The sequence below is a fragment of the Leptodactylus fuscus genome, chromosome 2 (genome assembly GCF_031893055.1).
Source record: "Leptodactylus fuscus isolate aLepFus1 chromosome 2, aLepFus1.hap2, whole genome shotgun sequence".
Classification (NCBI taxonomy): Eukaryota; Metazoa; Chordata; class Amphibia; order Anura; family Leptodactylidae; genus Leptodactylus; species Leptodactylus fuscus.
In genome coordinates, this window is record NC_134266.1 from 212957929 (window position 1) to 212970461 (window position 12533).

General features: G+C 41.0%; 3 protein-coding genes across 4 annotated transcripts in view; 1 reads left to right on the forward strand and 2 right to left on the reverse strand.

Annotated features, from left to right (window-relative positions):
• The window catches only part of TPT1 (tumor protein, translationally-controlled 1), a 279090-nt gene that overhangs the window by 139584 nt on the left and 126973 nt on the right, over positions 1-12533 (reverse strand). The gene's annotated exons all lie outside the window — the stretch shown is intronic.
• Positions 1-12533, forward strand: part of GTF2F2 (general transcription factor IIF subunit 2) — a 131606-nt gene that overhangs the window by 42614 nt on the left and 76459 nt on the right. The window lies entirely within an intron of this gene.
• On the reverse strand, positions 7309-9221 carry KCTD4 (potassium channel tetramerization domain containing 4). The gene has a single exon (XM_075262843.1). It carries the CDS (start codon positions 8979-8981, stop codon positions 8208-8210), a length of 774 nt encoding a protein of 257 aa, XP_075118944.1. The 5' UTR covers positions 8982-9221; the 3' UTR covers positions 7309-8207.

Below are 12533 nucleotides of genomic sequence, written 5' to 3' on the forward strand. Positions count from 1 at the left end.
CAATGATATTTTTTTACAAGTGTAAAAATACGCCTGTAAAAAATACGCCTGTAAAAATACGCCTGTAAAATGTCATTGAAGTCAATGGGATAGCAAAATTTACAAGTGTAATTTTACTCTACAAAATAAGCTAGCGTTTACTCAGTGTGAATGCACCCTAAGGGTGCATGCACACTACGTAACGCCGGGCGTGTATGAGAGCCGTACACGCCGGCATTACGGCAGACTGCCGAACACTTCCCATTCACTTCAATGGGAGCGCTCGTAACAGCGGCGTTTACGAGCGCTCCCATTGAAGTGAATGGGAAGTGTTCGGCAGCCCTGCTGTAACGCCGGCGTGTACGGCTCTCATACACGCCCGGCGTTACGTAGTGTGCATGCACCCTAAGGGTGCATGCAGACTACGTAACGCCGGGCGTGTATGAGAGCCGTACACGCCGGCATTACGGCAGACTGCCGAACACTTCCCATTCACTTCAATGGGAGCGCTCGTAAACGCCGCTGTTACGAGCGCTCCCATTGAAGTGAATGGGAAGTGTTCGGCAGTCTGCCGTAATGCCGGCGTGTACGGCTCTCATACACGCCCGGCGTTACGTAGTCTGAATGCACCCTAAAGGGTCGCATGTCATGACAAGCCTGCTGAGAGGTTATACTAGACATTTTATGATTCGGGTGATCCCCATGTCACCTCACAAATTATTGACGCCTGCTGATTTATATGACTTTTTAAAATAAGCTCCACTGATTTCGGCACAGTTTTTTTTTCAGTAGACCTCCCTGGTTCCTGAGCAATAAGTTCTGTCAGTTTTGGTGCCTGATTTGCAAAAGAGACCCTTACTGTTAAGTGGGTGTCTCGGCTGTCTACTGTTAAATGGGTGGTCTCTGGCTCCACTCTGGTCAGTGTTGATAACTCAGACTCATCCCCTTGTCTGCTCCTGCTTGGAACCACCCACTTGACAAGAGACCTTAATTGACCTATCAGATATTGAAAGTGGGTGACTCAAAGCTTTTATATTTGAAGGGGGAGAGAAAAGGTTTTCTGGGACTATGATGATAAGCTCCACATCCTTGCCTCCTACCATGGTTACATGGCCATGCTGCAGCTCAGTCCCATTGAATTGAATGAGGCTCAGCAGCAATACAAGGCACAGTGCTGTGCATGGTAAGCAGTGAATGGGTTACACCAATCCATGTCGTACATTTTCCCACAATATCCAAAGGGGGCATTGCCGGAAATTTTATTTAAATTGATACCCTCCCTTATAGTGCCTACTGAAATAAGCACTTCTGTATATGCTGTGTGCCTAACCTTACTCCGCATACAGGACACCTGTAAGTTGCACAGAAGAGTGACCCCACAGCGGCTGTTTAACTAACAAGTCTGGCTTCAGGACATCACAGTGTATGTACATGAGACTCTGATGTCACTCTGGCGTATTGTGATGTCCAAAGCCAGGGGTGTACGTCCACCTTTGGGGGGGGTGGGGGGTGGGTGGTATGTAACCAGACAAGATCTGCAAGGCCAGTTGAGGTGACTTCAGAGAGGCTGCGTGGTATCCTTCACCGTGGAGGAGATGATGTGACATGAGGTTGACTTCTAGCACTAGGTCTCTGTGCATATGCCTTTTATATAACTAATTCACATACAGAATAAATGTTATTTCATTGTGGATGCTGGTATCGGTGCATTGTTGTAAGGACATAATTGGAGAAGCCATTGGAAGCTCTGCCAGGTAAGCCCCCTACCTGATTCTGTTTTTAATTTGGTAGCCATAAAGCATTTGTCAGGCTCCCGTTAAAGTGATTCCTTGCAGGATAGTAGGGAATTGAGATCCCTGCCCCTGTTCTGCAGACCTTGGAGGTGATATGAAAGCACGATTTACATGTCCCTTGGTTCCAGAACGGTGTTTTTACAAGGACTGATGCAACGCTTGTCAGCTCTTTATGACAGTGCCACTGAGATCCAAACAATATCTGTGTTCAGGTAATGATGCCTGTAGGGTAGCAGCTGAGGTGCTGAATAACTTATTATCACATACTAGGCTGCTAATGGCAAGAGAACATTGAGATAAAGGGAGTGATTAAAAGGGAGATGGAGGGGAAAAAAGTCTGCTTTTTAATTCACTTGGTGGCGCCACTCAGACTTTATGGGCTGCGTCTGGTATTACAGTTCATCTCTGTGAATGAAACTGGGATGCAATACTGGACACAGTGGTAATATATGTTTTATAGGCCTAAATAGAAGTTATGGCCGACTTATGGGATTAATAAATCCTTATAGGCACGTGTTATCAGCCAGACCTTACCGAAGCTGTCTGGAATGGTGTATATAAAATATTGTGATAGATTATTATGATATCTTGACACATGAGCAAAGCAGTTTGTGATTTTAAAGAAAAAATTGCATTGCTTTCATAGCGAAGCTGACTTCTTGTGGTGTGTATATCTGTGTCACTAGTGGAATGTATACAGACTAAGATTTTGGATCCATGTTCATTTTTTTTTTTCATCTCTGTTCCTGCTTTCTGTAACAGATCCTGCATTAGGGGGACATTAGAATTTTGTGTCTGCCATGAGGAAGTTTAACCTCTAGTTAGAAATGAAGAACCTACAAGAAAATCTTTAACCTTTGTTTTCCCTCTTCACATGCCCCATAAGGCAATGTCCATGAACCTTACTAAAATTTCTTACGGTAGTCTAGGACAGGTTACCTAAGACCATAATAAACCTTGAGTTTTGGAATAAGTATTCATATGTGTAGATGAGCTTTACATTTTTATTTGACTGGACCAGCTTACAATATTTCTAGACAGATTTTTAGTTCTAGGAACCATTGGGAGATAGGAGAGCGGCCTTTGGCTAAACTAATATTTCACTTTCTACAGAAAATCTCTTGCAAATAGTATAGACATTTTACTAGAACTTCACTAGAAGACCAGCTGGTTATTTGTACCCTGCCTGCCTTCTGCAGACTAGAGCTCATATTGATCTGGAGGGAGGGGGACACTGGGGAGAGCAACAAGTAGACCTAAAGAGTCTAATAGGCCATACAACACTACAGCATATTATAAGATGTTACATTAAAGGGGCTCCATCAGCAAATTTATGCTGATAGAACCGCACGTATGCATGGATAGCCTTTAAAAAGGCTATTCAGGCACCGCTAATCTAATTTTAAACCCTGCTCCTGTTTTAAAATAAAACTATAAAAACATATATGTAAATGATACCTGAACGTGCACGCTGGGCGGTCATGCACGATCCAACGTGATCTTCGGTCCCTCCTTCCTCTTCTTTCTTCCAGCGACGTCTTCCTGTCCTGGCTCTTCTCCGCTTTCATCTTCTTTTCTTCTGGATATGAAGACATTCGCAAGCGTTCTGTGCATGCTCGCATAGTTCTTAGGATACTTAGAACTACAACAAAAATGGCGGTGGCGCGAACACAACCCGCTGGAAAAACAGAAGATGAAGGCGGAGAAGAGCCAGAACAGGAGGACGTCACTGGAAGAAGAAAGAAGAGGAAGGAGGGACCGAAGATGACGTCGGATCGCGCACGACCACCCAGCGTGCATGATCCGGTATCATTTACATATATGTTTTATTATAGTTTTATTTTAAAATGGGCGGGGGGGTTTAAAATTAGATTGGCGGTGCCTTAATGGCCTTTTTAAAAGCTATACATGCATACATGGGGCTCGATCAGCATAATTTTGCTGATAGAGCCCCTTTAAGTATTGGCAACTTAAAAAGGATCGGTCGCTGTTCCTGACATGTCTGTTTCAGTGCAAAGTTGTATTCCCCATTACATACAGATCTGAAGCTTCTGTTCTCATAACTCTGTTGCGAGAAGCTTCTCTTAGAAATGTTTTAATTGAAAACTATATTCCCGTTCTCATCAAAGACTTGTTTCACACTGAAGGAAGTGCGTTGGAACAATTAATTTAGAGCTAAAGAAGAGAAATAATATACTATGTAAAGTTATTTTATGAAGAATACAATTATTGTATAAAGCAGACGTGCCACGAGGCGTGACCGGCTCTGTTTAAAGGGGTTTTTCAATGCTACCTATTATAATAATATATATATATATATATATATATATATATATAAATAGGCCTGACAATTGCTTCCAGGTCTGTAAACGCAACAGATATTTAGGGTCTCTGACATCCATGGATCTCATATGTGTCCTGTCCATGAGTATTGGACAGCCCCTTTAAGCAAATAAGCCGCTATTGATTCTTTTTCTGTTCTCAACAAGTGATTTATCCTTCTGATGTACAATATGTTCAGTGTGAGGTTCTCAATGACCATAATCCTCATACTATTGCTTACTACTTCCTCTGTATATTCATCATTTTCTGCATGTAAATAAGTCACACACAACTCCAGTAGTTTTGCTTGGAAGTCTAACTCTTCAGTGCTACAGTGTAATTGCATTTACAATCTTGTTACATAGTTCACATTTAGCATCTGCCAAATCCATTTGTTTGTTATTTCTGTAGTTTATTTCCAAGAAAGTGCTTTGACCCTTCTCAGAGAATCTTAGTCCAACTTAAAGTTCAGTCAGCATGTGAACCTGGCACCATCTCCAGCACTAAGGAAGATCTGATTTTATCAGTCCATAGAACACGTACGAGTCTTCATGAAAGTCTTTGTGGACAAGTGCATAGTCTTGCGCATATCTCTGTTTCCACTGGGCTTTGGATATGTAGTCAGTGACTTCCTTCTTGTCTTACTTGCCCATTAACCCTTTATTTGGCAGTGTCAGCCATGTGTCCATCTTTACAGTTATCTTTTATCTGACAGTAAATATTGTTACCTATAGATGCAGTTATAACAAAACTTCACAGTACTATTTGTAAACATTTTGATATTTTATAAGATGTTCTAAAATCCCAGTGAACCCCATATGGCACATAAAGCTAGTTAAGTTGAGCACCAGGTGGGCCTTCATGGTGTAATATTGGTAGGTATTTCTTCTAACCAGAACTCCGCTGTACAGACCTCACCGTATGGGTACTGTATGTACTCTGTATACTTCATCTATGCTCTCGTATTTGTAGTCTCTGTCTATAACATCATCTGCTGTAGGGAATCAAATGAATATCTGGTTAATTATATGTATAACATCATATCTATAAGGACAGTCTCTTGCATGATTTATTCAGGATGGTTCCTAGGAAGACCTAGTCTCAATGATTGCCGGGATTGGGAGCCGTTAGTTCAATACATGTCATGTTTCTTGTGTTAATCTTGAGCCCCCTAGGAATGGCTGCTCTTCTCCTGACAGTCTTATTGCCATAAGTAAAGCTTGCTGTGTGTTTATTGGTTTTATTCTTGAGATTGCCTGTCGTACAGAGCAGACTGCTGTCACAGGCAGCGATAGTGTGAATTGTTATCTGGAGTTGTCACCTGGAAAGCAGCAGACTGTGTTACTGAGAAAAAATCATTCTGTCAGCTCTAAATGTGTTTCCCCAATTTCCGAGCACAGGCACATCATAATATTTTAGCTCATGACTAATTTAGGTATAAATACTGTAAAAACGTCTTCACCTATGAAGGCTGTGTAAATGTTAGAGCACGATGCAACTCTTACAATAAATGAGACCTGCCATTGGTATTAAAGTGCGGGTTTTAACCATCTACTTGCTGTTCGGGAATGTCCACTATGTTAAATTCATTGGACTATGTACTTGAACTATACTGACATGTATATCTTTTGGCTAAGACTTCTTTTAAGAGAAATTTTAAATTGGCTTTTGTGTTGTAAAGTATTGTCTAAGCTTGGGCTTAATAAAGTAACACTTCAAGGGAAGAAATCCTCAAACTTATTTCTAGGGATTCTGTCTACATCGGAAATTTTCTGATAAAACAAATGTGTACCTTACTCTCCCCTTCCAAGGACTCTCTTCTCACCCGTGTGTTCTGTAGTGGTATGTATGGGTAATTTTTTTTGTTTTGTTTTTTTTCCCCACTTCTTTGTTGTGGATGTCTGACAGTGTGCATCTTATAGCGTATAGACAGCCTACTTTCTTTTTTCTTTCCCAATTCAGTCCATTGCTTTCCTACACTATTAGCATGTGAATTTTGTCAGAACAGACATGTAAGTTACTTTAAGAACTGGTCATTTTAAAGTGTAAGTACTGTTTGGACTTTTAGTTGCAGACTGAAAAAGTACAGCAAGTTTCTTTGTTCTCTTTTTAACAAATGCATTCATCTAAGTAGGGGTCATCCATGAGAACTAATAGACTATATAGTCATGAGTGCTTAGGTTGGAGATACATAGCTAATAGAGGAGTATGCCCCATGTCACCTAATGCAGACAGTAGTTGTTTCATATGTCACCACTTTTATGCCTGTATGTGGTGAAATAACTGCATTGGGTATTTTTATCATTTGGTTTTATTTTATGTGGTGCTCCGCATATGTAATATTAAAAGTTTTCCCTCCAGAACTAGAACTTTTACATTCAGAATATAGAATACTCTGAAGTTTTATATTTTTGGTTTGACTGGAGTTAAACACACTTTCCCCTAACCTGGTATTAGTGTCGGAGACTCCTTAAGAGTTACACTTTGGTGGGGATTGACTGGCCAAACATGACTTGAGTAAACTAGGACTTTAACACTGGTATAACCACGTGGCAGGCCAAACAGAGATTAATAACTTGCACTTGTAGCTTTAACCATTACCATTTGGAAGATTTGTGCTTTTATTTTGCTATGATTTCGTATTTTTTAACCTTTTTAAGGGACAAACCCCTTTTTCCTCCCGCTAGTGAGGTGCTGAATACAATTGATCTTACAACCATTATTGATATGCTCATTTTGGATGACCTAAGTCATATCATGTATCAATTGGTTCATTGAATTCATTATAGTTCTGCTTATCCCCTTAATAGTGCAATACTTTTATATAATTCATGTTTCCTATTCTATATTACAAAAAATAAGACTTAACAAATGGGAATTACATTTTATACATTTCCATGAAATAGTGCAAAATGTAGCCAGCAGCTTATCCAACTGTGGTGGAACCACAATCTCCAATGCTCCAGCAAGTTTACTTTTTGTTCCTCCGGTGATGAGCAACGGCACTCTGCCATGACTTTGGTTGGGTTTACACAGAAAACTGAAGACAGCAGATGAATGGCTCCACAGGTACATTGTTGGGAAGCCAAATCATGGGCTGGCCATTCAGTTCTAGAGAAACTTTGCTACCGTAGGATGGTTAGTTTTCTACCTTAGTAAAATACAGTTCTGCTACCCCCATAATGGAGCCATTACTTATCACATTTTACCCAGTATAATTGTAGGAATAACAGTTGTTAAAATATCAAAGCAGGTCACGTAATAGTCAGCTCAGATGGCTCCAGACATTATGACCATTTAGCTATTTGCGTCATATCTAGTCAATAATCCCAGCCTTAAAAATAGTGGTTACCCACATGTGAACATTTCCTACCACTTGGTATTCCCGGCAATGCAAAATTCTTCCCACTTTTCAATTCTACATACAGCAAAGTCCCTGTGCCTTTTACCTCAAGTAACCTTCTATGAGTACCATGTAAACATGCAATGTAACAGTCACTTTTTAGGACCCTGGAAATCCACTCACAGCAAATCGCTCTATAATGAATCCTCTCTAGTAAAGCCTCACAGCATTCACTGTCTGGAATTTTGTTCCTAGAAAATAGATGCGCAAATAAAATATCCCCCTAAGTGAATGCATTTTGATATGTCAGTCTGTAGATTGGAAATGGGAAGGAACTAGGTAACCTTCCACCAAATCCGGTTTTGTACGTTGAATCGAAGACATTGTGCTTTATAGACATGCTGAGCGCTTCACATCCAAAAAGAGAGCTGCTCTGTTTACCCCATCCAAAAGAATAAAATAATGTGAGCAGGCTGTTACTCATACAAGTACAGTACACACAACATTTCGGCAAGATTGTCTGCGTGAGGAGACTTAACTCTTTCATGGACAGTAGCCGTGTCCTTGTAGCCAGTAGTCTGAGCTTTCCACACAAAGCAGAGGTTTTACTGCAGCCTGTGTAAATAGGAGGAACACTGTTTTTAAGAGAAATGGACATACCATTGTCTCCCAGGTCTCCTGCTTTCAGGGTATGTCTTGTTGTTCCAGACTGCTGCTGTGTAATGAGGCTTCGCTGCATGCTTGACTCCCTTTGTTTCGTGATGGAATAATTACTTGATAAAATGAAGTGCATCGCTTTGCACAATTGACCCTTTCGAGCAATCCAGGCTTGTCAGGAGTCTGAAGCCACACTTGAGTGCCATCATGATGGCTTCAAACTTGAGAGTGTCTAGGGTGCAGACGAAGGTATTGTCTTCTTTCAGCACGAGCCGGGTCCCGTTTTCTGACTTGATGAAATATTTAAACTGGATAACATTGGAGGAAATGCAGAACTCCTCAGGAAAGCCGTCCAGTCTGCTCTTAGAAACCAGGACGATGCGAGCTTTTATTTTAGATATGAAGTCAGGGGCATTACAGAAGATCCTCAGCCCTTGAGACCTGTCATGGTTATCTGTGATTTCTAGAAAAGTGGTTTCTCTGGCCGCCTGCTGCTCTTTCTCCCACCTTGCTTTTACGGCTTCATTCAATGCCTTGAGCTTGAAGAAATCTGCTTCCTGTGCCAATAGGTGGTTTTCTTGGAAGCCCTCAGGTAGTAAGAGTTCTCCATTCCGGAGAAAGTTTAGAACATGTCTAAATAATAACCCATCCCTGTCAATGAAGTAGTGTCCGTCTGCATCAATGGGGCAGAAAATCCTCCTGTTCACCACACCTTCAAGATAAGAGTCTGGATACTTGGATAAGGTCTGCTTTTGTGTGATGTATAGATATCCACCAACATTAAGGGTAACTAGAGCCGTCTTGCAGTTTGTGCTTTGGTCTCCGTCTTCTGAATTGTGGCATTTGTCATCACAATCCTTCTCCCTTCTGTTGATTCTGCGTTCCATTCTGAGCAACTGTGTGTTACGTTCTCTATCTGGCCTTGCTCTTGTTTGGTTTCAAAGAAAAATAAGAGTCGTATTCCGTTCTGCCACGATGATGGAATGAAAACGCTGCCAGCATTGCATGAGCTGTCGGCTCGGTTTTGCAGTAGGTGGCGTATGAGCTATGCAAACAGCAAGATATCGGCAACACAGCTGGGAAAAAAAGCATTTGCATTTAACTGTGAAAGGGATTTGCTCTGTGGACTCTTCTCCACCCTCCTGTGCTTAACTTGTGTGACGTACTATAGTAGCTAATGTCCACAAACCACTGCACATTTTTCCAAGGTATTCTGCTTTGTAGCACATGACTGTTTTTACACTTACAGTAGTATGTATGTTTTGTTGGCAGTCAAGTGTGTCATTTGTTTAATAGCGAGTCATGATTTACTTTTATTGATATATGGTTTTTGTTTTATCTGTTCTTAGCCTAACAAGTGCATCTTTATGCTGGTTCCAAACCCTTCAGAAGAGATCCTAAGATGCTGTGTGCAGAGAAAAGACAAAGCAGGCTAAGGCTAGCTTCACATCTGCACCCCTATTTTTGTTTTTCGGTTCAAAAACAAGTTTGGCAGAAATTAGCGGGAACAAACCAATAACAGCAGCAGTAGACTTGGTCCATTGTTGAACCTGCTCACACCACTGTCAATCCATGAGGAATGGATGCCTAATACTCTGAATATACCCCAAGCATTCAGACAGTCCGGTTGGTTATTGTTAAAATCCAAAACTACACCCAGCCTCATTGTCTGTCTGAATATATCCTTATTCTGGGGGCACATAGGAACGATCACAGTAGCTAATCCCCCTGATTTACTTTCTGTGTTGTGGATGAGTTATAACCAACTTCTATCCACCTGCTGCAACTAAAACCTACACAGTTAAGTGACCTGCTCTGCAAGTTTTAATATCTTATCATTTCGGTTATTGCTGCAGGTTTCACCCATGGATTTCAACCCTTGCAATGGGGAGAGATCTGCAAATATGTTTTAAAGAAAACTATGACTCTGATGCTACCTGTCGGAAGGTAGCTTTCTGTTAGTCAGTGTCCAGCTTTCAAGAAGCCGTATGACTTAACTTGGGAAAAGATTTTCTGGCTTAGCTTATATCCAAAGTTACATCACAAGATTTAGGGGATGTTCAGACTACTGTTGCGAATCATCCATTGTTCTCATCCGTCATAGGATTGCATGTAGGATTTTTTTGTCCGCTTGAAAAAACGGACATGGTTGTAAACAGATACAAACAGACACTAAAGGACAACAGATAAAATGCCATTGAAATGAATGGAAATTGTAAATTGTAATTGTAAAATTGTAATTGTAATTGTAAAATCTTGAACGGACAGTAGCTACAGACACTGCTTTCGGACACCAACGGTAGTTTGAACGCCCCCTAAGATGGAGGAGCTGCACATGAAAAAACAACCGCAACAAATATTGGACTCAATTCGCAGATAAAAGCGACAATCTATTTGGTTGCATTGGGAAACTTGCTTTTCACGTCTACTACTTTGCGAAATCTGTTGTATTGTAAATTCAAGGTTTTCATCACTTTATTATTCATATTAAAATTTCTATCCAGATTAATGCATAGTAATTCCACTGGCCTCAGTAGTAGTCAGATGCTAAGACGCCGCAAGGGGATAGGTGACATTACGTTTTAGTAGAGAGTAACAGCACGCCATTCTTCAGTCGCCCAGAGATGGAACCATTACATAGCTGAAATGAATTCTTAGCTGCGGCCTTAGAGTTGTGATACATAAAGTTTGTGTTGGCATTAACGGAAATTGCTTTCTGGCTTTGAAAGAACATAAACTGAATTTACATCTCGTGTAGCAGAAAATGGGGTTTGGAGTGAGTGCTCCTGTATAATAATGATTCCTCGGGAGAATGTTTAAAGTTGCATTTCCTTTTAGTTCCTAACATTTAGGTGAGTGGCAGAGAAGGAATTATCTGAGGCTTTTACATTGTGGAGCATCTGATGTATTCCTTAGTGGAAGATAAAAGCCAACGCTTAGTAAAAGCTTTAAGTTAAAGCGCAGTTTCTCATAGAAACAAGGAGTCACGCGTTTCACGGCATTTTGTTACATCTCCCAATTAAAGCATACAGTTTTTATTCCTTGAAAACGCAATTGTGACTCATTCTTGTTAAGCAATCCAGAATAAAATGCACACATGTATGGTCAATGACATGGTAGATATCTCTCATTAAACGTAAAATGGAAGTTCAGTGCTTCACAGACACGTTCGGTGGCCGTTACCATGGCATCTCCGTAGTGCATTTGCTTGTAGTCCTCCTTCGTGCACCCACAGTCCATTTGTCCATGTTATTTTTAATGCCAGGCTGGCGGGTGAAAGGCTGCAAGTAGATGTTTATCCTTCACTTGGGTTGGAGCGCTTGTTTCCCTTGTAGGATTACATGTAAGAGGATTCAGACTGAAATAAAAGGGATTTCCTTGGGCGAGAGAAAAGATACGTTTTCCTCTCTCCTTTTAAGTGGATGGATTAACTGAAAACAGTGGTGCAAACAGTCCCTACGAGTATTTGTGCTGCCCTTAGCAACCAATCCTGGGCACTGTAGATGAGATATATATATATATATCATCATTTATTCATTTAGAATAGCTTATAACTTAACATATATAAAGTGTTTTAGTATTGATTGTATCAGCAGTGCATAAACTGGGTGAAGCCTGGTGGGCATAAGATATCATGTACGAGCATCGTATATCCTTTTCATCTTCACACACAATGTACTCTCTTCTCTGATGGTTAGTCTGGCTTGTTGTTGCTGCGGATTCTGCGGCGCGACACTCCCTGCTGGTTACGCACATTCAACTGGGCCTAAACAACAGTGGAGAGCCATGACTGACTGCTGATGCGGCCGATGGGTGAAAATGCAAGTGGCTATGTGAACATACCCGACTTATGGATGTCGCACAGGTGCAAAATGGTGGTGAACTTCTACTCACACACCTACAATCCATGAGGGATGGATGCTTGGTATTGTGATTGCTTTGGGTGTATTCAGACAGTCAGGTTGGTTATTGTTAAAACCCAAAACTACACCCAGCTTCATTGTCTCTCTGAATATATACTTATTCTGGGGCACATGGGAATGGTCACAGTGGCTAATCCTCGTGATCTATCTATCTATCTATCTATCTATCTATCTATCTATCTATCTATCTCTGTGTTGTGGATGACCCATTTGCTGCAACCAAAACCTACAGAGCCAAGTGACCTGCTCTGCAAGTTTTAAAAATCTTAGCATTTCAGTTATTGCTGCAGGTTTCACCCATGGATTTCAACCCTTGCAATGGGGAGAGATCTGAAAATGTTTGCAAGAAAACTGACTCTGATGCTACCTGTCGGAATGTAGCTTTCTGTTAGCCAGTGCCCGGCTTTCAAAAGAAGCCAAATGACTTGACTTTAGATATAAGCTAAACCAGAAAATCTTTTCCCAAGTCACATCACAAGGCTTTTTGAAAGTCAGACAGTGACTTAGGGGATGTTG

What these genes read in the sequence shown, in the direction of transcription:
- KCTD4 (XM_075262843.1), bottom strand. Translation starts at nt 8,981, where the DNA reads ATGGAACGCAGAATCAACAGAAGGGAGAAGGATTGTGATGACAAATGC.